The 25,679-nt window shown below is 39.9% G+C and overlaps 1 protein-coding gene across 1 annotated transcript in view; it reads left to right on the top strand.

The window, feature by feature from the left end:
- IPPK (inositol-pentakisphosphate 2-kinase) overlaps window positions 1–25,392 on the top strand; it is a 57,425-nt gene extending 32,033 nt beyond the window's left edge. The window contains exons 12-13 of the mRNA XM_068973741.1: window positions 21,909–21,988; window positions 24,576–25,392. Of these exons, the coding sequence (XP_068829842.1) occupies window positions 21,909–21,988; window positions 24,576–24,801 (306 nt within the window). The 3' untranslated portion in view covers window positions 24,802–25,392. The remainder of the gene's footprint in view (window positions 1–21,908; window positions 21,989–24,575) is intronic.
- The last annotated feature ends 287 nt before the right edge of the window (window positions 25,393–25,679 follow it).

The raw sequence follows: 25,679 nt of genomic DNA, 5'->3' as shown, positions 1-25,679 counted from the left end.
CTGAACTGAACTGAATGAAAAGGAACAGATTTGAGTTAGTTGTAGTGAGGTGGATGAACCTGTAGCCTGTTATACAGAGTGAAGTAAGTCAGAAAGAGAAAGACAAATATTATGTATTAATGCAGTATATGAAATCTAGAAAAATGGTACTGATGAACCTATTTGCAGGAAAAGAATGAAGACGCAAATATAGAGAACGGGCTTGTGGACAGGGCTGGGGGTGGAGAAGGTGGGACAAATTGAGAAGGTAGCAGGGAGGGGAGGCCCAGGGTGGCCTGGAGCCAGTTTACATATATATACTGCCATGTGTAACACAGATAGCTAGTGGGAAGCTACTTTATAATACACGGAGCCCAGCAGGCACTCTATGACAGCTCAGAGGGGTGGGATGTGGGGAGGGTAGGGAGGCTCCCCAGAGAGGGGAGATACATAATTATGACTGATTGGCATTGTTGTACAGCAGAAACCAGTGTAAAGCAATTATTCTCCAATTAAAAAAATTTTTTTTAAAGTGGCTAAAGTTTCCCCCAGATAGACTGGGCCAGGTGACGGCATGTTACTTTAGCTTCTAGGGAGGAGCTCCCTTTATTTAGTTGGCTCCAGGCCACCCTGAGCTCAGCCTTCTCTCCACCCTCCCTTTGCTGGGTCTGTGCTTCCTTCTTAGCAGCCATAGAGCAGACCTGTGCTGACCATCTCTCCTATAGCCCTCAGGGGGGATTCTGGGCCCAGACCACCGCCTGTGGTTGTATGTGGCTGGCTTCCTTCCTTCCTCTACTTCAGGCCAAGCAGCACCCTGAGAGAATCTCTTAGGGAAGAGGCCTGATCCTGTTCTTTCTGATTCTGTGAAATCAGGGCATTCAGGGGCTCCTTGAGCTTGGATAGGAAAAAAACTTACATGTTTGTTTTCATAATCTCTGACTGAGTTTAGTGTTTTCCTTCCATTAAGAATGTGGCTGCAACCACTGTAGGGTCAACACGACCCCCAACTTGGCCATTAAGAGAAATCTGACCTTTTGATTTCACACTGTAGTTGCTATAGATAGCTCATGATATCTTAATATTTGTCACTCCTGAGAATGTTTTTCTCAGAAGGATCCATAGGCTTCACTAGGCTGTCAGAGGTTTTGCTAGATGCTGAAATGGTTAAGGAACACTGTTTTAGTGGGAGTGAAGTGATGAAAAGAAAGGAACAAAACAGAATGACCTCCTCTGCCTCCTCTGGGCAGCTGCCCTGGAGCCCTTGATTAAGCTGTCCTGGTCCTGACAATGTGTCTGTGGTTCTCTCTTGTTAAGAGTCCTCATTCCTGTCTCTGGCCAAGGCTGTGTGTACCCTCCTCTGTGGCCATTCAGTTTTTGAGGAGGTCCCCTCCAAATCTAAGAGCCCAGAGGGAATTAACTGAGGTATCTTGGGGTGGAGTTGTCCTCATGGTGGGGAGAAATCCAAAAGGGAGCCTCTATCAGAATACAGTGATGGACTGCCCTACATTGTCTGCAAATTGGGTACATTGATTTGGAATAAGTATCATTATTCCTTTTATCGAGAGAAGAAGCATAGAAGTTTACTTCCTTTTGTACACATTTCTGTATTTTTCAAAATTGTAATAAGGATGGATTACTCTTTAACTTTATTGCAATTTCTTACTTCATATGTAAATGGAATCTTAGGTTCAAGCAATCATTACACAACTCTCAGAATGAGTAAACTAAGTACACTGAGACAACGCTGAATGCTGGTGCCAAGAAACTAGATTCGCAGAGCTAATCATGCCCATGCCCTGTGACCCAGCACCTGTGCTCCTGGGCGTTTGTTGCAGAGAAGGGAAGACTCAGGCTCACCCAAAACCCTGTACAGAGGTGTTCGCAGCAGCCTGGTTTGGAATTGTTGTAATTGTTGGAAACTGGGCACAACTCAAGTGCCTGTCAGCAGGTGACCTACTATAGGTTACACAAGCTGGAACTGTTGAGCAAAGTCTGGATACACACAACAGCCTGAGTGAATCTCCAGAGAAATGTGCTGAATGACAAAAGTCAATCTCAAAAGATCACACACCATGATTCTGTTTATATGACATTCTTGAAATGACAAAGATGAATGAATGGTTGCTGTGGGATGAGGAGGAGATGGAAGGAAGGGGCTGTGGTTATAAAAGGTCAACAAGTGGAATCATGTGCTGATGCAGCTGCTCTGTATTTTAACTGTGGTGGTAGATGATGCATGAACCTACGTGTGATGAAATACGTACACATACACAACACAGCCACAGAAGAGGGTACACTCAGCCCTGGCTGGAGACAGGAGTGAGGACTCTTAATGAGAGAGAACCACAGACACATTGTCAGGACCAGGACAGCTGTATCACGGGGTCCAGGGCAGACTGGAATAAAATCATGGAGTGTATTAATGTCACTATCCTGGCTGTGATATTGTACTATATAGTTTTGTAAGATGTCACCATTGAGGGAGACTGGGTAAAGTGTATTCAGAACCCACGATTATCTCCAAACGAATAATTTAATGAAAAGGATTCAAGAGGTGAGTATACTTCATAGAGTGTTATTTCTGCCCAAGAAATAGATATCCACTGTTATCTTTTCAGAACTTCACAGTAACACATATACAAACACTCACTCACTAACTCATCCTATTTGAGGAGTTATTCACATTAATGTGTTACTAGCTTGCCTTTAAACTAATGTGTCTTGACATCTCTCTGTGTTGGAATATAAGGGTCTATCTTTTTGTTGTTGTTTTAGAGATTTAGGTTCTGTTAGTTGGAATCTGAAGAGGGTGTATGTGAAGCTGAAGCTGGAGAACAGGTTGAAAACATTCCTAGGCCACAGATGATTAAAAAGTTCTTTCACAAATATTGTTTATCTTATTGAGTTTTGTACCTCTGATGAAATGAGAGAGGAGAGAATATTGTATTTATTTCAAAGCTCAGGAAGCTGCAGCTGAGAGTAATTCTTGCTTTCTGACTGTTGTTTAGTATTCCATTGTAGGTGTCAGCAACTTTTTCTATAAAGAGCCAGACAGTAAGTGCTTTAGGCTTTGTAGGCCATCTGGTCTCTGTTGCATCTGCTCAACACTGCCATTATAGCTCAGAAGCAGCCAGAGACAAATGTAAATGAGCATGGCTGTGCTCCAGTAAAACTTTATTTACAAAAACAGGTGGTGGGCTAGACTGGGCCCTTGGCCCATATTTTGCTGACTTCTGTTCATTTTTGTTTGCTAGTTTTAATATTCCTTTTTTCCTGTTGGTTTAGAAGTTAGACATTCTGCTACTACATTTTTCTGGTTACTTGTCCAATTTGATCATGCATATTTAAAGACTAAAATTGATACTTTAACTCCTACACCCACCTCAGTCCCAGGAATTGGGTTACTTTAATTCCATTTATGTTCCCAACTTGTATATAGTTTTTGCCAGGTATTCTATTTGTCACGTTCTTTTTTTTTAATTAAAAAAAATCACAATTAAAAAAATCACAATATAGTATTATTTTATACAGATATTTGATCTGTCACATGTTCCTATATCTTTGCTGAATATTCTGACATCTCCGCACTTTCCTTTTTCTCTAAAAGTTTTATTGTGATATAATTTACATACCATACAATTTACCCACTTAAAGTATTCAATTTAATGGTTTTTACTATGCTCACAGATGCATAAGCAGTATCATACTTAGTTTTAGAATTCTGTACCCATTAGCCAATATCTTATCTCCTCACCCCACTAAGCAACTACTAATCTACTTTTAAGAAAGTCTTCCTCAGTGAGCAATGCAAAGAAATAGAGGAAAACAATAGAATGGGAAAGACTAGAGATCTCTTCAAGAAAATTAGAACTACCAAGGGAACATTTCGTGCAAAGATGGGCTCAATAAAGGACAGAAATGGTAGGGACCTAACAGAAGCAGAAGATATTAAGAAGAGGTGGCAAGAATACACAGAAGAACTGTACAAAAAAGATCTTCACGACCCAGATAATCACGATGGTGTGATCACTCACCGAGAGCCAGACATCCTGGAATGTGAAGTCAAGTGGGCTTTAGGAAGCTCACCAGAAACAAAGCTAGTAGAGGTGATGGAATTCCAGTTGAGCTATTTCAAATCCTGAAAGATGATGCTGTGAAAGTGCTGCACTCAATATGCCAGCAAATTTGGAACACTCAGCAGTGGCCACAGGACTAGAAAAGGTCAGTTTTCATTCCAATCCCAAAGAAAGGCAAGGCCAAAGAATGCTCAAACTACTGCACAGTTGCCTCATCTCACATGCTAGTAAAGTAATGCTCAAAATTTTCCAAGCCAGGCTTCAGCAATACGTGAACTGTGAACTTCCGGATATTCAAGCTGGTTTTAGAAAAGGCAGAGGAACTAGAGATCAAATTGCCAACACCTGTTGGATCATCAAAAAACAAGAGAGTTTCACAAAACCATCTATTTCTGCTTTATTAACTATGCCAAAGCCTTTGACTGTGTTCAGTTCAGTTCAGTCGGTCAGCTGTGTCTGACTCTTTGTGACCCCATGGACCGCAGCACGCCAGGCCTCCCTGTCCATCACCAACACTTGGAATCCACCCAAACCCATGGACATTGAGTCAATGATGCCATCCAACCATCTCATCCTCTGTTGTCCCCTTCTCCTGCCCTCAATCTTTCCCAGCATCAGGGTCTTTTCCAATGAGTCAGCTCTTCACATCAGGTGGCCAAAGTATTGGAGTTTCAGCTTCAACATCAGTCCTTCCAATGAATATTCAGGACTGATTCCCTTTAGGATGTATTGGTTGGATCTCCTTGCTGTCCAAGGGACTCTCAAGAGTCTTCTCCAACACCACAGTTCAAAAGCATCAAATCTTTGGCACTCAGCTTTCTTTATAGTCCAACTCTCACATCCATACACGACTACTGGAAAAACCATAGCCTTGACTACACGGAACTTTGTTGGCAAAGTAATGTCTCTGCTTTTTAATGTGCTGTCTAGGTTGATCATAGCTTTCCTTCCAAGGAGTAAGTGTCTTTTAATTTCATGGCTGCAATCACCATCTGCAGTGATTTTGGAGCCCCAAAAAATAAAGTCTGACACTGTATCCACTGTTTCCCCATCTATCTGCCATGAAGTGATGGGACCGGATTTCATGACCTTCGTTTTCTGAATGTTGAGCTTTAAGCCAACTTTTTCACTCTCCTCTTTCACTTTCTTCACTATGTGGATCACAATAAACTGAAAAATTCTGAAACAGATGGGAATACCAGACCACCTGACCTGCCTCTTGAGAAATCTGTATGCAGGTTAGGAGGCAACAGTTAGAACTGGACATGGAACAACAGACTGGTTCCAAATAGGAAAAGGAGTACGTCAAGGCTGTATATTGTCACCCTGCTTATTTAACTTCTATGCAGAGTACATCATGAGAAACGCTGGACTGGAGGAAGCACAAGCTGGAATCGAGATTGCCGGGAGAAATATCAATAACCTCAGATATGCAGATGACACCACCCTTATGGCAGAAAGTGAAGAGGAACTAAAGAGCCTCTTGACGAAAGTGAAAGAGGAGAGTGAAAAAGTTGGCTTAAAGCTCAACATTCAGAAAACGAAGATCATGGCATCTGGTCCCATCACTTCATGGGAAATAGATGGGGAAACAGTGGAAACAGTGTCGGAGTTTATTTTTTTGGGCTCCAGAATCACTGCAGATGGTGACTGCAGCCATGAAATTAAAAGACTTTAGCTCCTTGGAAGGAAAGTTATGACCAACCTAGACAACATATTAAAAAGCAGAGGCATTACTTTGCTAACCAAGTTCCGTGTAGTCAAGGCTATGGTTTTTCTAGTAGTCATGTATGGATGTGAGAGTTGGACTATAAAGAAAGTTGAGCGCCAAAGAATTGATGCTTTTGAACTGTGGTGTTGGAGAAGACTCTTAGGAGTCCCTTGGACAGCAAGGAGATCCAACTAGTCCATCATAAAGGAGATCAGTCCTGGGTGTTCATTGGAAGGACTGATGTTGAAGCTGAAACTCCAATACTTTGGCCACCTGATGGAAAGAGCTGACTCATTTGAGAAGACCCTGATGCTGGGAATGATTGAGGGCAGGAGGAGAAGGGGATGGCAGAGGATGAGATGGGTTGGATGGCATCACTGACTCAATGGACATGGGTTTGGATGGACCCCGACAGTTGGTGATGGATAGGGAGGCCTTGCGTGCTGCAGTTCATGGGGTCGCAAAGAGTCGGACATGACTGAGCGACTGAACTGAATCTACTTTTTATCTCTATTAGATTTGCTATTCTAGATAGTGTATATGAATGGAATCATTTAATAGGTGGTCATTTATGACTCGCTTCTTGCACTTGAAAATAATATTTTCAGAGTTCGTGTGTATTGTTGAGTTCAGTTCAGTCGCTTTTCCTATTTGGAACCAGTCTGTTGTTTTATGTCCTGTTCTAGCTGTTGCTTCCTGACCTGTATATAGGTTTCTCAAGAAGCATCTCTTTCAGAATTTTCCACAGTTTATTGTGATCCACAGAGTCAAAGGCTTTGGCATAGTCAGTAAAGCAGAAATAGATGTTTTTCTGGAACTCTCTGGCTTTTTCCATGATCCAGCAGATGTTGGCAATTTGATCTCTGGTTCCCCTGCCTTTTCTAAAACCAGCTTGAACATCTGGAAGTTCACAGTTCACGTATTGCTGAAGTCTGGCTTGGAGAATTTTGAGCATTACTTTACTAGCATATGAGATGAGTGCAATTGTGCAGTAGTTTGAGCATTCTTTGGCATTGCCTTTCTCTGGGATTGGAGTGAATACTGACCTTTTCTAGTCCTGTGGCCACTGCTGAGTGTTCCAAATTTGCTGGCATATTGAGTGCAGCACTTTCACAGCATCATCCTTCAGGATTTGAAATAGCTCCACTGGAATTCCATCACCTCCACTAGCTTTGTTTGTAGTGAAGCTTCCTAAGGCCCACTTGACTTCACATTCCAGAATGTCTGGCTCTAGGTGAGTGATCACACCATCATGATTATCTGGGTCGTGAAGATCTTTTTTGTACAGTTCTTCTGTGTATTCTTGCCACCTCTTCTTAATATCTTCTGCTTCTGTTGTTGTGGCAGGTATCAGTTCTTTATTTCTTTCTGAGACTGAACAGTATTCAGTTCTATAGAGCTACTACATTTTGTTTGATGAGCATTCATCAGTTTGATGAGCATTTGGACATTTCCACTTTTTGGCTATTATGAATAATGTTGCTATAAATATGTGTGTATAAATTTTTGTGTGGGCATATTTTTATTTTTCTGCGCATATACTTAAGTCAAGTGGTAACTTATGTTTAACTTCTTAGGAACTGCCAGACTTTTTTTCAAAATGGCTGTACCATTTTACATCCCCACCAGCAGTATACACGGTTCCGGCTTCTTTCTATCTCTGACAGCACCTATTATCTGCCCTTTTGTTTTTAGCCACCCTGATGGGTATGAAAGGGTATCTCACTGTGGTTTAGATTTGCATTTCCTTGAAGACTAAGCATTTTTTCTTGTGCTTATTGCCCATTTGTATTTTTCTTTGGAGAAATGTCTATTCAAATCCTTTGCTCACTTTTTAATTGTGTTGTCTCATTGTTGAGTTGTAAGAATTCTGTCCATTGTGGATTGTAGGCCCTTATTATATGATTTGCAAATATATGAAGTTTCTGTCAGAGTCCTTTTCAGTTTTTTGATCATGTTCCTTGTTACAAAATATTTGCAATTAAAATTTTTTATTTGTATTTGACATACAATATTATGTTAGTTTTAAGTATACTGCCCAGTGAGCTTCCCAGGTAGCTCAGCAGTAAAGAATCCACCTGCCAATGCACTAGATGTAGGAGATGCGAGTTTGATCCCTGGGTTTGGAAGATCTCCTGGAGTAGGAAATGAGAAAGTTTTTAACTTTGATGAGGTCCAGTTGATCTGTTGGTTGTTGTTGTTGTTCATGCTATTCGTGTCATATTTAAGAATTCATTGCTAAATCAAAGGTCATGATTATTTTTCTGTTTCTTCAAAGAGTTTAGCTCTTAAATTCTGTTCTTAGCTACATTTTGAGTTGATTTTATATATGATTTGTGGTAGGGATCTACCTTCATTCTTGGTATGTGGATATTCGGTTATCTCAGCACCATTTGTTGAGAGACTAATTTTTTTTCCCCCTAAATGTATGGGTTTATTTCTGGATATTCATTTGTGTGCCATTGATATCTATATCTATATCTATCTATATCTATACTTATGCTTGTACGTCCCTTGATTACTGTTGCTTTTTAGTAAGTTTTGAAGTTGCTCTTTTCCAATATTGTTGTGGCTATTTGGAGTCCCTTGTAATTCCATTATGAATTTTAGAATCAGCTTGCCAAGTTCTACAAAGAAACCAGCTGTGATTGTGATAGGGATTGTGGTGAGTCTGCAGTTTGCTTGCATAGTATGTATGGCCATCTTCACAACAGTAAATCTTCCAGTTTGTTAACACGGGATGCTGTTCCATTTATTTAGATCTTTGTTTTTATTTCAACAATCTTTTCAGAGATACATTTTGTAGTTTATTAAGATTATTCCTGAATGTTTTCTTTTTGATGCTGTTGTAAATGAAGTTGTTTGTTTTTTTGTATTGATTTTGTAGCTTACAACCTTGCTGAATTCATTAGGTTTTAAATAAGTTGTTTTTAGTGAATTCCTTAGGATTTTCTCTATGTAAGATCATTTAGAGATAGTTTTTCTACTTTCTTTCCAGTTTGGTGGCCTTTTACGTCTTTTTCCTGGATAATAGCACTTGGCTAGAAGTTTTAGTGCAGTGTTAAATGCAAGAACAGACATCCCTGTCTGATTTGTTCCTGTTTTTGGGGATAGTGTTCAGTCTTTCATCATTATGTATATTGTTAACTTTGGGCTTTATGTATATTGATCAGGTTGGAGAAGTTCCCTTATTAATTTGTTGAATGATTTTATCATGAAAGGACATTGTATTTTGTCAAATGTTTTTTCTGCATCAGTTGTTATTTATTATGATATTATCATGTGGTTTTTGTTTTTTATTCTGTAGATATGACATATTCATTTTTGGATATTAAAACCAACCTTGCATTCCTGGGATAAACCCCACTTGGTCATGGCATATAAGTCTTCTTGTGTATTGCTGGATTCAGTTTGCTATTATTTTGTTGAGGCTTTTTGTGTTCGTACTCATAAGAGGTATGGATCTGTAATACTGGCCTTGTCGAATGAATTGGGAAGTAGTTTTTCAGCCTGTTTTTTTCTGGGGGTCAGGGGGATTTGAGAAGGATTGATGGTAATTCTTTATTTGATGGAATTCACCAGTGAAGCCATCTGGGTCTGGGCTTTTGTTTGTCGTTAATGTTTTGATACCCAGTTGAGTCTCTTTACTTCTTATAGGTATAATTTTGCTATCTATTTCTTCTTGAGTCAGTTTTGTTATTTCATATCTTTTAAGGAATTTTTCCATTTTGTCTAAGTTGTCTAATTTATTGGCATATAGTTTACAGTTTTCCTCTTGAAGTATATCCTTTAGAAGTTACATTAGTGAATATCTTTTAGTAAGTTATCTTTGTATCTGTTTATCTGGGTATACAGTATTTATATTTTGTCATAGTTTTAAAAGGTAGTTTCTTCTGGGTGTAAAGAAGGCTTGATTGTTTTTCTCTTAGCATTTAATCATTTTTTTGCAACATTATCTGACTGTGGATGTTGTTGCTAAGATGTTTTCTGTTTGTCTAACTGCCCTTTCTCAGGAGGTGATTTTTTCCCTCTATAGTTGCTTTTAAAGTCTATGTATTTAATTTGCCATTTTAGTGCAGTGTGATTCAGTGTGGTGTACTTTTAATTTACTTTGCTTGGTTTGTGTTGTGCTTTCTCTATTTGTGGATATGTCTTTTATTAGTTCCGGGAGATTCTCAGCCATTTTCTCATCAGATATTCTCTCTTCTCCATTATCCTGTTCTTTTCTTCCTAGACTCTATATATAGCAGACCTCATTTTATCATTTTCTTTAGTTCTGCCTTCCGGTTCACTGATTTTGTCTTCACTTTTGTCTAATCAGTTAATTTATTTGATCATTGAGTTTTCCATTTCAGTAATTATACTTTTAATTTCTCAGAGTTCTGTTTGGTTGATTTTCACATCTGCTTGGTATTTTTGATTGTTGCTTGCCCATTTTTAAACTCCATCTTTTATTTCTTTAAACAGTTTATGAATAGATATTTTATATTCTGTATCTTAAAAGATACAATAAAACATTGGAGGTTAAAACAAACAATCTCTTGTTATTTTGGCCGGCTCATCCATGCTGCTTGGGTTTTCAAAGTTGTATGATCATGAGCTCATGTTTGTTTGACCTTAATTGTAGCTCAGTTGGTAAAGAATCTGCCTGCAGTGCAGGAGACCCAGGTTCGATTCCTGGGTTGGGAAGATCCCCTGGAGAAGGAAATGGCAACCCACTCCAGTATCCTTGCCTGGAAAATCTCATGGACAGAGGGCTGCAGTCCATGGGGTCGCAAAGAGTTGGGCACGACTGAGCGACTAACACTAACACTAATCTATGAGAATCCTGGGGACCTAAATAGGGAATGCTTTTCTCCAGAGAAAATATGGATCTTTGGCTTAAGGGAGAAGTCTCAGGTTTAGATGCTGTACTCTATGGCTTATTCCTAGAAACCATGCCTACACTGATGTTGCCTACAGGGCAGCTCAGCCTTCTCCATTGCTCTTTGCTCAAACCTCTAGTTTCAACTCTCTTGGGAGTGACAGAAAGAAGAGGGGATTGGGTTGGGGATTTCCCTTACCTTCTGCAAGCCTACCAGTGCATTAACAGTGTTAATAGGGATACCATTGTTTTGTCGGAGGGGCCTTGGAAGTTCTCCATACTCCCCAAAGTGTTCTTGTTAGTGTGGTCATATGACTAATTGTAATTTTTTTGAGTGTTATCTTTGTTAGTAGTAAAAATAATGTTTACATTTTTGTACTTTAACCCTTGTGCACTTAATCTTATCTGCCAGTGAGATTTTTAGAAGTTAAAATGCTAGGTTTATTTTTGATAGATCAAAAGACTTTGCCAATTTATGTTCCTTCTTGTAATAGTCGAGGGCCCTGTTTTCCACATGCCCTCAAAAATAATTTATATTTTTAGTATTTAAAATTTTAATTTTTTAAGCTTTTTATTCATTAACCACTTGTATTGTGGAATACAGCAACATATAAAACTGCACAGCAAAAGATGTACAGCTCAATTATTTGTCATAAAGAAGACTCTTGGAGAACTACAAGTTAGGTTTGAATATGGAATACTTGCAGCTAATCAGAATACTTGTTGGTTTCCTGTAAGTTATTTCTCTTGCATTTTTCCCTCAAGTTAACTATTGTATTGGCTTCCATACCTATATTTTAGTTTATGTGTTTGAACTTCATAATTACAGAATCAAGTATATCTCTTTTTTGAAGTTCTATATGACATGTATGAAATTTACTAATATTATTGCATTCATTTCCATATTTTCATTGTTTTATAGTGATGTATTTAAATGGATATGCTACAGTTCACCCATTCTGGGGTGGACAGATATTTGAGTTGCTCCCAGTTTGACTGTTACAAATAAAGGTTTTGCAAAACATTCTTGTACAGATCTCTTAGTGAACATGTACATACATTTCTCTTGGGTATATTCTTAGGAGTCCAATTTCTGGGCCAGAGATGTGAGCATATTCAGCTTTAGAAGATACTGTGAAACAGCTTATATTCCCTACAAGTGGCTAAGGTAGTTTGACAGGCTAGGGTAGTTCCTGTAGCCCCATACCCTCTCTGCCACTTGTTTGTGGGTCTTTTTAATTTTAGTCATTCTGGTGAGTGGATAATAGTGGTTGGTAATAGTGGTTTATTGGGCAATGAGATTCAGCACCTTTTCATATGCTTATTGGCCTTTTTATTTCTTTTTCCATGAGGCACCTACTTAAGTCTCTTCCCCAGTTTTTTTTTGTTTTGTTTTTTTTTTGGTAGGGTTGTCTTTTTCTTATTGGTTTGAAGGAATTCTTTATGTGTTCTGGAAAGAAGTCCATTGTCAGATACATGTGTTACAAATATCTTCTTCCCCTAGCCATTTTACTCTCTTAATGAAGTTTGTCCCTTTCAGAAGGGAAGGTCATAATTTTAAGATTAATTTATATCTTTCTTTCTTTAGTAGTCTTTGTGTTTTATCTACCTTAAGGTCCTACAGATATTTGAAAAACCTTATTGTATTTGGTAGACACCTTTTGTAGTTGATTTTTGGTGTGGCATGAGGTAAGGTTTTATTTTCATACGAAATTGTCCTAGAGTCATAGGAATTGTCCTGATCACTATAGAGTCACAATAAATCTTGATACCCAACAGGGTAAATTCTTCTATACTTTCTTCAATAATGTCTTTGCTTTAATTAATGCCTGGCTCTTCTTGACCTTTTGCTTATCTATATAAATTTTAGAATCAACTTGTTCAAAAAAGAAACACTTCCCACAGATACAGAGAACAAATGAGTAGTTACCTGGGGGGAGAGAGATGAGGGATGGGCAAGGTACGGGTGGGGATTAAGAGGTACAGACTACTATGTATAAAATAAGCTACAAGGATATATTGTACAACACAGGTTATATAGCTGATAATTAATAATAGCTATAAAATAGCTATAAATGGGGTATAATTTTTTTAATTTAATCGAAGGATAATTACAGTATTTTGATGGTTTTTGCCATACATCAACATGAGTCGGCCATAGGCATACGATCTTCCCTAGTGACTGTATCAATTTACATTCCCATCTGCAGTTCAATAGGGTTCCCTTTTCTCCACACCCTCTCCAGCATTTATGCTTTGCAGACTTTTTGATGGCGGCCATTCTGACCAGTGTGAGATGTAGTTTTGATTCGCATTTCTCTAATAATGAGTGATGTTAAGCATCTTTTCATGTGTTTATTAGCCATTTGTATGTCTTTGGAGAAATGTCTGTTTAGGTCTTCTGCCCACTTTTTCATTAGGTTGTTTCTTTTTCTGGTATTGAGCTGCATGAGCTGCTTGTATACTTGGAAGATCAATTATTTGTCAGTTGTTTGTGACTCACTAGGTTGTATACCTGAAATTTACATCAGCTTACAATGTATATCAACTGTACCTCAAAAAAAAAAAAAAAGTCAACTTGTTCAGTTCTGTAAGGGAAAGCAACAACAAACCTGTTGGGATTTTGATTGATTTGGTACTAAAATGATGAAAAGAGTTGATACAAGATTGAATTCCCAACATAGGCATTTTCTTTTTAATAGGTATTATTTAAAATCTGATAAAAACATTTTATAGTTTTTTTAGAGAGATCATATATTTTACTAGATATATTTCTAGATATTTGATGGTTTTAGATATAGATTGTATCTTACTATTTCACTTTAAGTGTTTATTGTGGATATATAGATATGCAATTGATTTTTCTACCTTGAGGTGTTCTTTATCGCTCAGACTTGTTGAAGCCACTAATTCTAACTACACAAAATATTGTTTGTGAATTTGATTTTTTTCCCCTTTCTGATATGTATACGTTTTACTTATTTATTTTGTTTTGCCTAACTGCATGTAGTTAATTTCTGATAGTGGAAATTCTAGTTTTGTTCCCAGTCTTAAAGAGAAAGCATTTACCATTAAATTGTTTACTGTAGGCTTTTTTGATGTTGTTTGGTTTATTTAAAAAAAAAAATAATGTTATTTATTTCTTTTACTTTTGGCTATGTTGTGTCTTTGTTGCTGCACAGGCTTTCTCTAGTTGCAGCGAGCAGGGGTTACTTTTTGTTGAAATGCATGGGTTTCTCATTGCGGTAGCTTCGCTTGTTGCTGAGCATGGGCTCCAGGGTGCATGGGCTTCAGTAGTTGCAGCACATGGGCTTAGTAGTTTTGGTTGCCAGGCCCTGGAGCACGGGCTCAACAAGAGTTGTGGTGCATGGGCTTAACTGCCCTGCACCATGTCAGATCTGCCTGGATCAGGGATCATACCTATGTCTCCTGCATTGGCATGAAGATTCTTTATCACTGAAACACCAGGGAAGCCCTGATTTACTTTAAAATAAATAACCTTTATCAAATTGAGGAAGTTCCCTTCTATTCCTGATTTGTTAGGAGATTTTTTAGGAATGGGTGTTGAGTTATTCAATGCCTTTTCTATTTCTATTGAGAAAACCATGTGACTTTTCTATTTTCTGTTAATGTGGTTACAGGTATACCTCAGAGATATTGTGGGTTTGGTTCCAGACCACTACAATAAAGCAAATATCTTAATAAAGTGAGTTATATGAATTTTTGGCTTTCTAGTGCATATTAAAGTTATGTTTATACTATATTATACTCTATTAAGTGCACGATAGCATTATGTCTAAAGAACATAATTAATTAAAAAATACATTATTGCTAAAAAATGTTGATCATTACCTAAGCCTATAGCAGGTAATCTTTTTGTTGGTGGAGGGCCTTGCCTCTGTGTTCATGGCTAATTACTGATCAGGGTAGTGGGTGCTGGAGGTTGGGGTAGCTGTGGCAATTTCTTAAAATAAGATAGATAACAATGAAGTTTGATGCATTGGTTGATTCTTTCTTTCATGAATGATTTATCTGAAGCATGAAATGCTCTTTGAAAGCACTTTACCACAGTAGAACTTCTTTCAAAACTTGGAGTCAGTCCTCTCAAACTCTGCCACTGCTTTACCAACTAAATTTATGTCATAGTCTAAATAGTCTCTTGTTTCAGCAATCTTCACTGCATCTTTACTTGTAGATTCCGTCTCAAGAAGAGTTTCTTTTTGCTCATCCATAAGAAACAAATCCTTATCCAGTAAAATTTTATCATAAAAATAAAATTTTTATGATGTGCAGTGCAGTCACATCTTGAGGCTTCATTTCTAATTCTAGATCTCTTGCTGTTTCTACCACATCGACAGTTACTTCTTCCACTGAAGTCTTGAACTCTCAAAGACATCCATGAGGGCTGGAATCAGCTTCTTCTAAACTGTTATTGTTGATCTTTTCACTTCGTCTCATTAATCATGAATGTTCTTAATGGTATCTAGAATGGGGAATCCTTTCCAGAAGGTTTTCAGTTGACTGCCCAGATCCATCAGAAGAATTCACTATCTGTAGCAGCTACAGCCTTACAAAATGTAACTGGTAAGACTTAAAAGCTGAGATCACTCCTTGATTCATGGGCTATGGAATGGATGTTGTATTCAGTTCAGTTCAGTTGCTCAGTTGTGTCCGACTCTTTGCGACCCCATGAATCGCACCATGCCAGGCCTCCCTGTCCATCACCATCTCCCAGAGTTCACCCAAACTCTAGTGCATCGAGTTGGTGATGCCATCCAGCCATCTCATCCTCTGTCGTCCCCTTCTCCTGCCCCCAATCCCTCCCAGCATCAGAGTCTTTTCCAATGAGTCAGCTCTTCGCATGAGGTGGCCAAAGTATTGGAGTTTCAGCCTCAGCATCAGTCCTTCCAGTGAACAACCAGGACTGGTCTCCTTTAGGATGGACTGGTTGGATATCCTCGCAGTCCAAGGGACTCTGAAGAGTCTTCTCCAACACCACAGTTCAAAAGCATCAATTCTTCTTCGGCGCTCAGCCTTCTTCACAGTCCAACTCTCACATCCATACATGACCACTGGAAAAACCATAACCTTGACTAGATGGACCTTTGTTAGCATAGTAATATCTCTGCTTTTTAATATGCTATCTAGGTTGGTCATAACTTTCCTTCCAAGGAGTAAGCATCTTTTAATTTCATGGCTGTAGTCACCATGTGCAGTGATTTTGGAGCCCAAAAAAAGCCTCTTGATTAAAGTGAAAGAGGAGAGTGAAAAAGTTGGTTTAAAGCTCAACATTCAGAAAACTAAGATCATGGCATCTGGGCCCATCACTTCATGGGAAATAGATGGGGAAACAGTGGATGTTTTGTTAGCTGGCATGAAAACATTGTAATCTCATTGTACATCTCCCATCAGAGCTCTTGGATGTCAGTGAGCAGTAATTTTGAAAGGAATCTTTTTTTTCTAAGCAGAAAAATAGTCCCCAACAGTGGGCTTAAAATATTTAGTAAACTATGTTGTAAACAGATGTGCTGTTATCCCGGCTTTGTTGTTCCATTTATAGAGCAAAGGCAGAGTAGATGGAGCATAATTCTCAAGGGCCCTAGGAATTTTGGAATAGTAAATGAACACTGGCTTCAATTTAAAGTCACCAGTGGCATTAGCACCTAACAAGAGTCAACCTGTCCTTTGAAGCCAGACGTGGACTTCTCTCTAGCTATTAAATTCCTAGATGGTATTTTCTTCTGATATGTCTGTTTCATCCACAATGAAAATCTGTTGTTTAGTGTTGCCTAACTTTCATGGATTATCTTAGCAATATCTTTTGGATAACTAGCTGCAGCTTCTACATCAGCCCTTACTGCTTCATCTTTCACTTTTATGTTATAGAGATGGCTTCTTTCCTTAAACCTCATGAACTAATCTCTGGTAGCTTCAAATTTTTCTTGCAGCTTCCTTACCTCTCTCATCCTTAATGGAACTGAAGAGAGTTATGACCTTGCTCTGGCTTAGACTTTGGTTTAAGGAAATGTTGTAATTGGTTTGGGCTTCCCAGGTGGCACTAGTGGTAAAGATCCTGCCTACTAATGCAGGAGACATAAGAGATGCAGGTTCGATCTCTGGGTTGGGAAGATCCCCTAGAGAAGGAAATGGGAACCCGCTTCAGTATTCTTGTCTGGAGAACTCCATGGATGGAGGAGCCTCGCAGGGTACAGTCATGGCAGAGTTGGACATGACTGAGCGACTAATGCTTTCATGCTTTGTGATTGGTTTGATCTTCTATCTAGACCACTAAAACTTTATATCAGCAGTAAGTTGTTTTGTTAGCATTTGTGTGTTCACTGGAGCAATACATTTAATTTCCTTCAAGAACATTTCCTGTGCTTTCACAACTTGGCTGTCTGTTACAAGAGGCTTAGCTTTTAGCCTATTACAGCTTTCAACATGCCTTCCTCACTAAGCTTGATTATTTCCAGCCTTTGATTTAAAAGTAAGAGACCTGTGACTCTTCCTATCACTTGAACACTTAGAAGCCATTTGTAGGGTTATTAATTGGCCTAATTTGACCTAAGGGAATGGGGAGCCTGAGGAAGAAAGAGAGATGGGGGGATGGCCAGTTGGTATTTGCAGTCAGAACACACATTTGTTGATTGTCATTTTATGTGGTTCCAGTTCCTGGTGCTCCAAAACAATTATAATAATAACATCAAAGGTCACTAATTACAGATCATTATAACAAATATAATATAATGAAGTTTGAAATAGTGTGAGAATTACCAACGTGTAACACAGAGACATGGAGTGAACAAATGCTATTGGCAAAATGGTGCCAATGGACTTGCTTGATGAAGGGTTGCCACAAACCAATTTGTGAAAAAACACATCTGTGCCCTGCGTCCTGCCCCTCAGGCTTGCTCACTGGCTCCCAGCTCCTCCTGGCCCTTTCCCGGCTCCCTCTGGCTCCAGCTCTGGTGCAGTGCCAGCGGTGGAGATCAAGCCCTGAGCCTTTGAAGTGGGAACACTGACTCCAAGATCCTAGGCTACCAGAGAACTAACCCTGGGGAGTATCACAAAGGAAAGCACTTGAATACAAGACCCAGCATCACCCGCCACCAGTAGCACCCTGTGCAGGATGCCTCATCTAAACAACAAACAAAACAAAAATACAAACCCAGTCATTAGCAGACAGGATTACCACCTCACTCAGCCTTCATCAGAGGAAAAACAAAAACTCAGCACAAATCTCACCCTATACAAAGCTTACAACAAACCACTGGACCAACCTTAGAAGGGCAGAAACCAAAAGGAAGAAAGAATTCAACCTTGAAGCCTGAGAAAAGGAGACCTCAAACACAGTAAGTTAAAAAAATAATAATAAAAAGGCAGAAAAATACAATACAAATGAAGAAACAAACTAGAAACACAGAAGAGGAATAAATGAAGAGGAAATAGACAAAGTATCTGAAAAAGAATTCAGAATAATGATAGTAAAGATGAGCAAAAACCTTGAAAACAAAATGGAGAAAATGCAAGAGTCAATTAACAAAGACCTAGAAGAATTAAAGAATAAACATACAAACAACACAAGTACTGAAATGAAAAATACTCTAGAAGGAAGCAATAGCAGAATATCTGAAGCAGAAGAATGAATCAGTGAGCTGGAAGATAAAATGGTGGAAATAACTTCTGAAGAGCAGAATAAAGTAAAAAGAATGAAAAGAACTGAGGATAGTCTCACAGACCTCTGGGACAAAATCAAATGCACCAATATTCAAATTATAGGGGTCCCAGAAGAAGAAAAGAAAAAGAAAGGCAATGAGAAAATTTTTGAAGAGATTATAGTTGAAAATTTCCCCAACATGGAAAAGGAAAGTCAATCAAGTCCAAGAGGCCCAAAGAGTCCCATTCAGGATAAACCGAAGGAGAAACATGCCAAGACACATACTAATCAAACTAACAAAGACTAAACACAAAGAAAGAATATTAAAAGCAGCAAGGGACAAGCGACAAGTAATATACAAGGGAAACCCCATAGTCTCCAGTTCTCTGAAGCTCTTAATTTTGTTTTTCTTTGAGCCAAGCAGCATGTGTGTGTGGTACCTCTGATACCTGGAGTCCATGATACCTGATACCTCTTTCTACCATTGTGGGTTTTGGGGCGGGTTCATTTGTGGTTTTTTTTTTTTTTTTTTTGGCTGGTTTTCTCTCACGGCATCATCTTTTTGTGCCTGGGTAGTTTTGCTTGTGTGTCAGAAACTGTATTTGTATAATTAGTTTAGAGATAATCTGAGGCCTAGGATGTTATCTTCTAGACAGAATTTTAGGTTTGCTTCTGTCAGGGACCTGGGAAGCATTAGCAAGCTGGGGCCATCTTAATCCAGCTTTGGTGACTATTCTCTTTGAAGCAGAGTTGCAGTTCCTGATAAGGCCTGTTGACTTCTGGCTCACCCTGTCTAAAGCTGCAACATTTGGATACTAACCCAGAGCAGGGATTCATCATGGTTCCTGACCCGTAGCCCTGAAGGTTAAAGTGTCTCTTGGCTGGCCTTCCAGAGTTGTCATCCACTCCCTAGGCAGAAAAGGTCTTTGTCCTCCCCCTGGTTAAGCAGTTCTCCCCGGTCTTGTGACCTCTGCCTTCAAGCAGGTGTTTTTGATATTTTGTTTAGCTTTTTCTACTTCAGCAGTTGGGTTGGCCCTGATTATACTCCAGCATTGCTGGAAGTGAAAGTCTAGCCCTTTCATATATATATAAAACACAGTTTTGTGATGAAAGCAAAGATTTTCAGTTATAATTTGCATTTCCTTGATGAGTAGTACATTTGAACATCTTATATATGTATTGGCTATTTTTTGTCAATTTCTTTGGTCCATATCTTTTTTGATTAGTTTTCTTTTTACATATTGATCTAGCATTTTATGTATTAAAAAATTTTATTGAAGTATAGTTGATTTATATAGTGTTAATTTCTGCTATATAGCAAAGTGATTCAGTTATAAATGTACATAGGTTCTTTCCATATTTTTTTCCATTATGGCTTATTAAGGATATTGAATATAGTTCTCTGTGATATACATTGTTGTTTATCCATTCTTTAATAATAGTTTGCATCTGCTAATCCCAAACTGTCAATCCATCCTTCCCCTAACCCCCACTCCTTTAGCAACAGCAGTCTCTTCAGTATATCTGGGAATCTGTTTGTTTTATAGATAAATTTGTGTCATAGTTTAGACTCCATGTGTTAAGTAATAAACCGTATGGTATTTGTCTCTTTCTGATTTACTTGACTTAGTATGATAATCTCCAGCTGCATCCATGTTGTTGCAAATGGAATTATTTCATTCATCCTTTTTTTATGACCGAGTAGTACTCCACTGTATATACGTACCACATCTTTATCCATTCATCTGTCAATGGACTTTTAGGTTGTTTCCATGTCTTAGGTACTGTGAATAGTTCAGTTCAGTTCAGTCGCTCAGTCATGTCCGACTCTTTGTGACCCCATGAATTGCAGCACGCCAGGCCTCCCTGTCCATCACCATTTCCCGGAGTTCACTCAGACTCACGTCCATTGAGTCCGTGATGCCATCCAGCCATCTCATCCTCTGTTGTCCCCCTCTCCTCCTGCCCCCAATCCCTCCCAGCATCAGAGTCTTTTCCAATGAGTCAACTCTTCGCATGAGGTGGCCAGAGTACTGGAGCTTCAGCTTTAGCATCATTCCTTCCAAAGAAATCCCAGGGCTGATCTCCTTTAGAATGGACTGGTTGGATCTCCTTGCAGTCCAAGGGACTCTCAAGAGTCTTCTCCAACACCACAGTTCAAAAGCATCAATTCTTCAGCGCTGAGCCTGCATCACAGTCCAACTCTCACATCCATACATGACCACAGGAAAAACCATAGCCTTGACTAGACGGACCTTAGTCGCACTTTATATATTTTATATGTATTTACTTGGCTGTGTAGGGTCTTAGTTGCAGCACAGAGGTCTTCATCATGGTTCACGGGCTCTCTACTTGTTATACGCAGGCTCCAGAGAGCACAGGCTCAGTAGCTGACCCTCAGCAAGTGGGCTGTTAGTTCCCCGACCAGGGGTCAAACCTCCTGCATTGGACGGTGGATTCTTAACTACTGAACCACCAGGGAGATCTTGCATATATTCTTGATGTTGATTATTATATGCTGCATATATTTTCTCCTATTCTTCAACAACTCTTTTATATTTGGATTATAACTGTATCAAATAAAAGCTTTTTATTTTTAGGTATTCAGATGTCTTTGTCTTTCATGGCTTTTATGTTTTAAGTCTTGCAGATTAGGATGCAATAATTTTAATATTTATCTCTGTAATTTTAGACTGGATTTTTGTGTGTGTATATATTGTAAAATACTTGATTTCTTAGCTAAATGAATAGTAGAAGAGCTTCTTTTTCCTCCTACTGTAAAGATTTTTGTAGGCCAAACTTGGGGCCACACTTCTGTAACCCGCACTTGGGGTTCTCCCCTCTTTCCCACACATTCCTGCCTTGTGGAATGAAGCTTGAGTGTTGTCTCAGGGCAGTCCTCTTGATGTGTTTCATTGAAGGAAATGACTGAAAGGGAGACAAGAAGTTACAATCTGCCATCACACAGATGTTGAAGCTAGTGATAATGTGTAGGGCCCACTTTTTTGTAACTAGTTTTTTTCTGTAAAAGTGAGAGCTGTTCAGTCTAAAAAATTCAAATGAGACTTCCCTGGTGGTGCAGTGGGTAAGAATCCTCCTGCCAGTGCAGAGAGCATGGGTTCGATCCTTGGTCCAGGAAGATTCCACCTGCCATGGAGCAACTAAACCCATGATCTAGTGCCCGAGACTTGCAACTGCTGAGCCTACGTGCCAGTTACTAAAGCCTGCACACTCTAGGACTCACAAGCCACAACTAATGAGCCCCTGTGCTGTAACTACTGAAGTCTGTGCATTACAACTAGAGAGTAGCCTCTACTGTTTGCACCTAGAGAAAGCCCATGTGCAGCAACAAAGACCCAGGGTGATACTCAGTGCTGTCAGTGTGGCTATTGCTTTTTCTTACAAGGCGGACTGTGATTTCTTGCTGAAGTCCAAGGTCTCCGGAATCAGGGTCCATACATTGCCTACAGTGAGAGGTCAGAGGACGGGACTGGCCTCTAATGAGCTCTTTGGGCCTGGGTCTTCCTAACCCACCCCTGATCTGGGACCAGTTCCCGGACCTCTCCAGTTGGGAAAGGTATGTGTGGGGGTGCTGTGGAACTGACTTCTCCTTCCCTGCAGGTTCAGCAGTACCGGGTTGCCATGACAGCGAAGGACTGCTCCATCATGATTGCACTCTCTCCCTGTCTGCAGGATGCAAGGTGAGGCACCTTCTGCTGTGTCACGTGTCCTTGGTCTAGTAAGGTTTTGTGGCGTGGCAAGAGAGTTGGTGTCCTTATATTTAGAGAGGCCCTTGAAGGATCATGTCTATGAACAAAGGCCAATTTCCAAGGCCTACTTAATACAATGGGGATTATTAACTCTTGCTCTTTACAAGTTTGTAACAAGTCAAAAAGACATTTTTGAGAATAATTTTAGAAGCTTGTTCTATTAAATTCAAGATTACTGCTGTTTTCTAAGAAAATACCTCAAGGACTTTAGAAGCAGTTTAGATGCTGTGGTGCAAATACCTTTCTGTCAAAGAAAACCCCAAGTTTCCATCATGGCTCAGAGGCCCAAGAAGCTGTAGGTTACTCTAGGCCTTATTTTCCTTCCTTTTTCCAGGTCCTGATGTGCCAACCTTTATAGTCATTTCAAAACCTTTAAAACAGCATTTCATTGTTCTGTTTCCTCTTTGCAGCATCTCTCCCAGGACATCATTATCCAATCCTATCTCTGCCTAGGAATTCAGGATGAACCTGATAATCTTTTCTCATTGATTAGATGGCATCTTTAGCATTAATCTTCAGGGTGCCAAACCCCACACATGGTTTTGTGGAATGTTCCATAATCTTCTGATGTGTGTTCCCGGGTCAAGATGACCTTGTAACTGGCTGCCAGCCACTCGGTTTTCTGATGCTTTTGAACTAAACATTCCTAAGAGTCCTGCTTCTTGGCAGGCATAGGATTGTCCACTTTCTGATAGGAAACACGGAGGGACATTTATAGGGCATAACTGAAATATTTTTAAAAAGAGTTGTTTAGTTGAAATCTCTCATTATCCCCTAAGAAAATGCTCCCAGTGCTTAGCAGCAGGAATCCATTTGGATTAAGCTAGTGTTGTTAGGTGAGAGGAAAGCACACAAATGTTACTATCTATCACCCTTCCTGAAGGAAGGATGTAGTCAGGATACAGATGTGTGATGGGGTGGGGGCCAGGAGTCCTGACACCCTTGACCACAGCTGCTCAACAGAAATTGACATGTTGGGAGAGGAGTGAGGACGTGTGTCCAGAAACTTCTGAACCATGTGGGCACCTGTGTCATCCACAGAGTAGAGAAGCATTTTAGGTATCAGAAGACTCAGAGGCTGACCAGTAGGCTCCTCAGGAGTGGCCTGCACCGTGCTCTCACCAGACTCTGTGTGATGGATTCCTTTCTTGATCATGTCATCTTGTTGGGTGTTGGTTCTGATGTGATGTGTGGTTTCCTATGAAATGTGCAGCCCTGGTGAGGGCCAGAGATGTTCACTGTCCTAGCCCAGCTGCATGAAGCTTGGGTGTCAGGCCCTGAGAGTGAGACTCAGAAGCAAGACCTTAATTTGTATACATGTTCTCTGCTGTTCAAGAGGGAGTAGCTAAGACCCCAGCAACTGAGCCAGGGATTCATTTTTCCTATAAACAGTATTTCTGAGCAGGAACTGAATGAGAGTCTAGGCCTTAATTAGGTTATTAGATAGGAATGTTTTTATCTGCCTTCCCTCTCCCAGGCAGGACCTTTAGAAATTGGTATTTTATTTGTTTTTAATAATGTCTAAATCTAGAATAGCATGCATAGAGAAACCAGAACTCCTTAATACTTCTCTCTTGGGCTAAACTGAGCTCATGTAATGTATTTAACCAGTCATTTGGATGCATACCGAGAGCACTTTGAGAGCTAAGTGGTATAGACAGAAATGTTGGTACAAAATTCAGAACTAGCCTGAAAGTGTTTTGGTTGTTGCTGTTTTTCTAAGTCACGTCCGACTCTTGGTGACCCTATGGACTGCAGCACGCCAGGCTTCCTGGTCCTTCACTATCTCCTGGAATTTGCTCAAATTCATGTCCATTCAGTCAGTGATGCTATCCAGCCATCTCATCCTGTCATCCCCTTCTCCTTCTGCCCTCAATCTTTTCCAGCATCAGGGTTTTTTCCCAGTGAGTCAGCTCTTCACATCAAGTGTTTTTAAGTACAAGTAATTGTTTATGTTTTGTTATAAGCATACAACTATTCCAATATTTAGGAAAACCACAAAGCAAAACCCTAAGAAACAAAATAGAAAACACTACAGACACAATGTGAGAACAAAACATGAAACCAGATTTCTCTCCTAATGTGAAAAAGCATAGAGGAGCAAGAGTTTCTCACCAGACATGGGAAAAGATACGTAAAGAGAAGTCTATTCTTAACATTTTATGCATTTGGCTGTTGTATGGCTAGATCTACTTTCTTTTTCTTAGGTTTTGTAATACTTGGCTCATGATAAGTAACATTTTTAGCATTTGTTTATACTACTGGGATATGGGGAATATCAGTTGCATAGTCTACTTAATTGCTTTTCCATCTTTCTGCACTTTTAACTCTTTCTTATCTGGTGTGCTGGTAGGTATCACAGTAGGTGCCTCTCTTGCAGAAGCTTCAAGCATGAGGCATACAGCTGGCACAGATAGAGATGGAATGCATATAGATGCACAGAATGGGTGCTCTTTGTGAGTTGCATTGAGAGGATTTGGGAGGTTTGTGTATTCTGAAATTGCTCTTTTGCTTCCAGCTCCGATCAAAGGCCTGTTGTCCCTTCATCAAGATCTAGGTTTGCCTTCTCTGTGTCTGTGCTGGATCTTGACCTCAAGCCCTACGAGAGCATTCCTCATCAGTATAAACTGGATGGCAAGATAGTCAACTACTATTTAAAGACCGTACATGCCAAAGATGCCACCGTGATGTCGACAAGGTTCAAGGAAAGTGAAGATTGCACGTTAGTTCTCCATAAGGTCTAACCTTTTTCTTGTAATGGCTTTGAAACTTGAACACAGAATGTGAAGGTTGAATGATAGAGCTATTTTCTGTTGTGTTGGGTGACTTCTGGCTGTGAATGTTTTTGCTTTTCAACCCCTGTTCAGGTGGGACTGCCTCTGGGAGACATGGAATACCCTTAGAGACAGCTTCCAGGACAAGGAATGTTGGACGTTGAGCCCAGCAGTGTGCTGTCTCCCTGGAGGCCCCTGGGCAGTTCTCCCTTCCCACCCACGGTTCACATCTAATCTCTAAAAAGCCTTATAAGACTCAAGGTTTGGATCTCCTACCACCAGAATCCTAACATAGAAAACTTGAATTGTCACATACACCTTACAGTTTGGACTTTGAAGAAAACACAGATACTACTGGAACGTTCCCAGCAGAGTTACCTGGTCACTCTTCCAACACAAGCCGTGTGTCAGCGCAGCTTTAGTAGTTCCCTGCTGTGGAGAGCGCTAAGTTGCTGATGTGGGCGTCAGTTCTGAGCAGCGGACTCACAGTCTGTGTGGAGGTGCCGTACCCACTGCTCTGCTCAGGGTCAGCAGGGAGCGTGGGACTCAGGGCAGGGGTAGACACCACTCATGCGAGCACTGACTTTCTATTTTGTGTTGAATGATTTTATCTTTAACTTTAGGGGAAACAAGGTATTCTTTCCCACCTGAAATTGCTGCTGTGGAAGCTGAAAGCAGAGCTGTAACTCTGAGCTGCTATGCCCAGGGTGGGTGTCATGGGGTGCCTGTGCATCTGCCGGTTCTGTGTTCTGACACTTTTGGATGTTTGGGAAACCTCAGCTACTTCTGCCAGGGCCAGCATCCTGATTCGGGTTTCACTAAGATGTGTGGTGTTGGTGGCCTTGAGT

Source organism: Capricornis sumatraensis, chromosome 6 (genome assembly GCF_032405125.1).
Source record: "Capricornis sumatraensis isolate serow.1 chromosome 6, serow.2, whole genome shotgun sequence".
Lineage (NCBI taxonomy): Eukaryota > Metazoa > Chordata > Mammalia > Artiodactyla > Bovidae > Capricornis > Capricornis sumatraensis.
The sequence above is the reverse complement of the archived record's forward strand: the minus strand, read 5'-3'. Positions and strand labels throughout refer to the sequence as shown.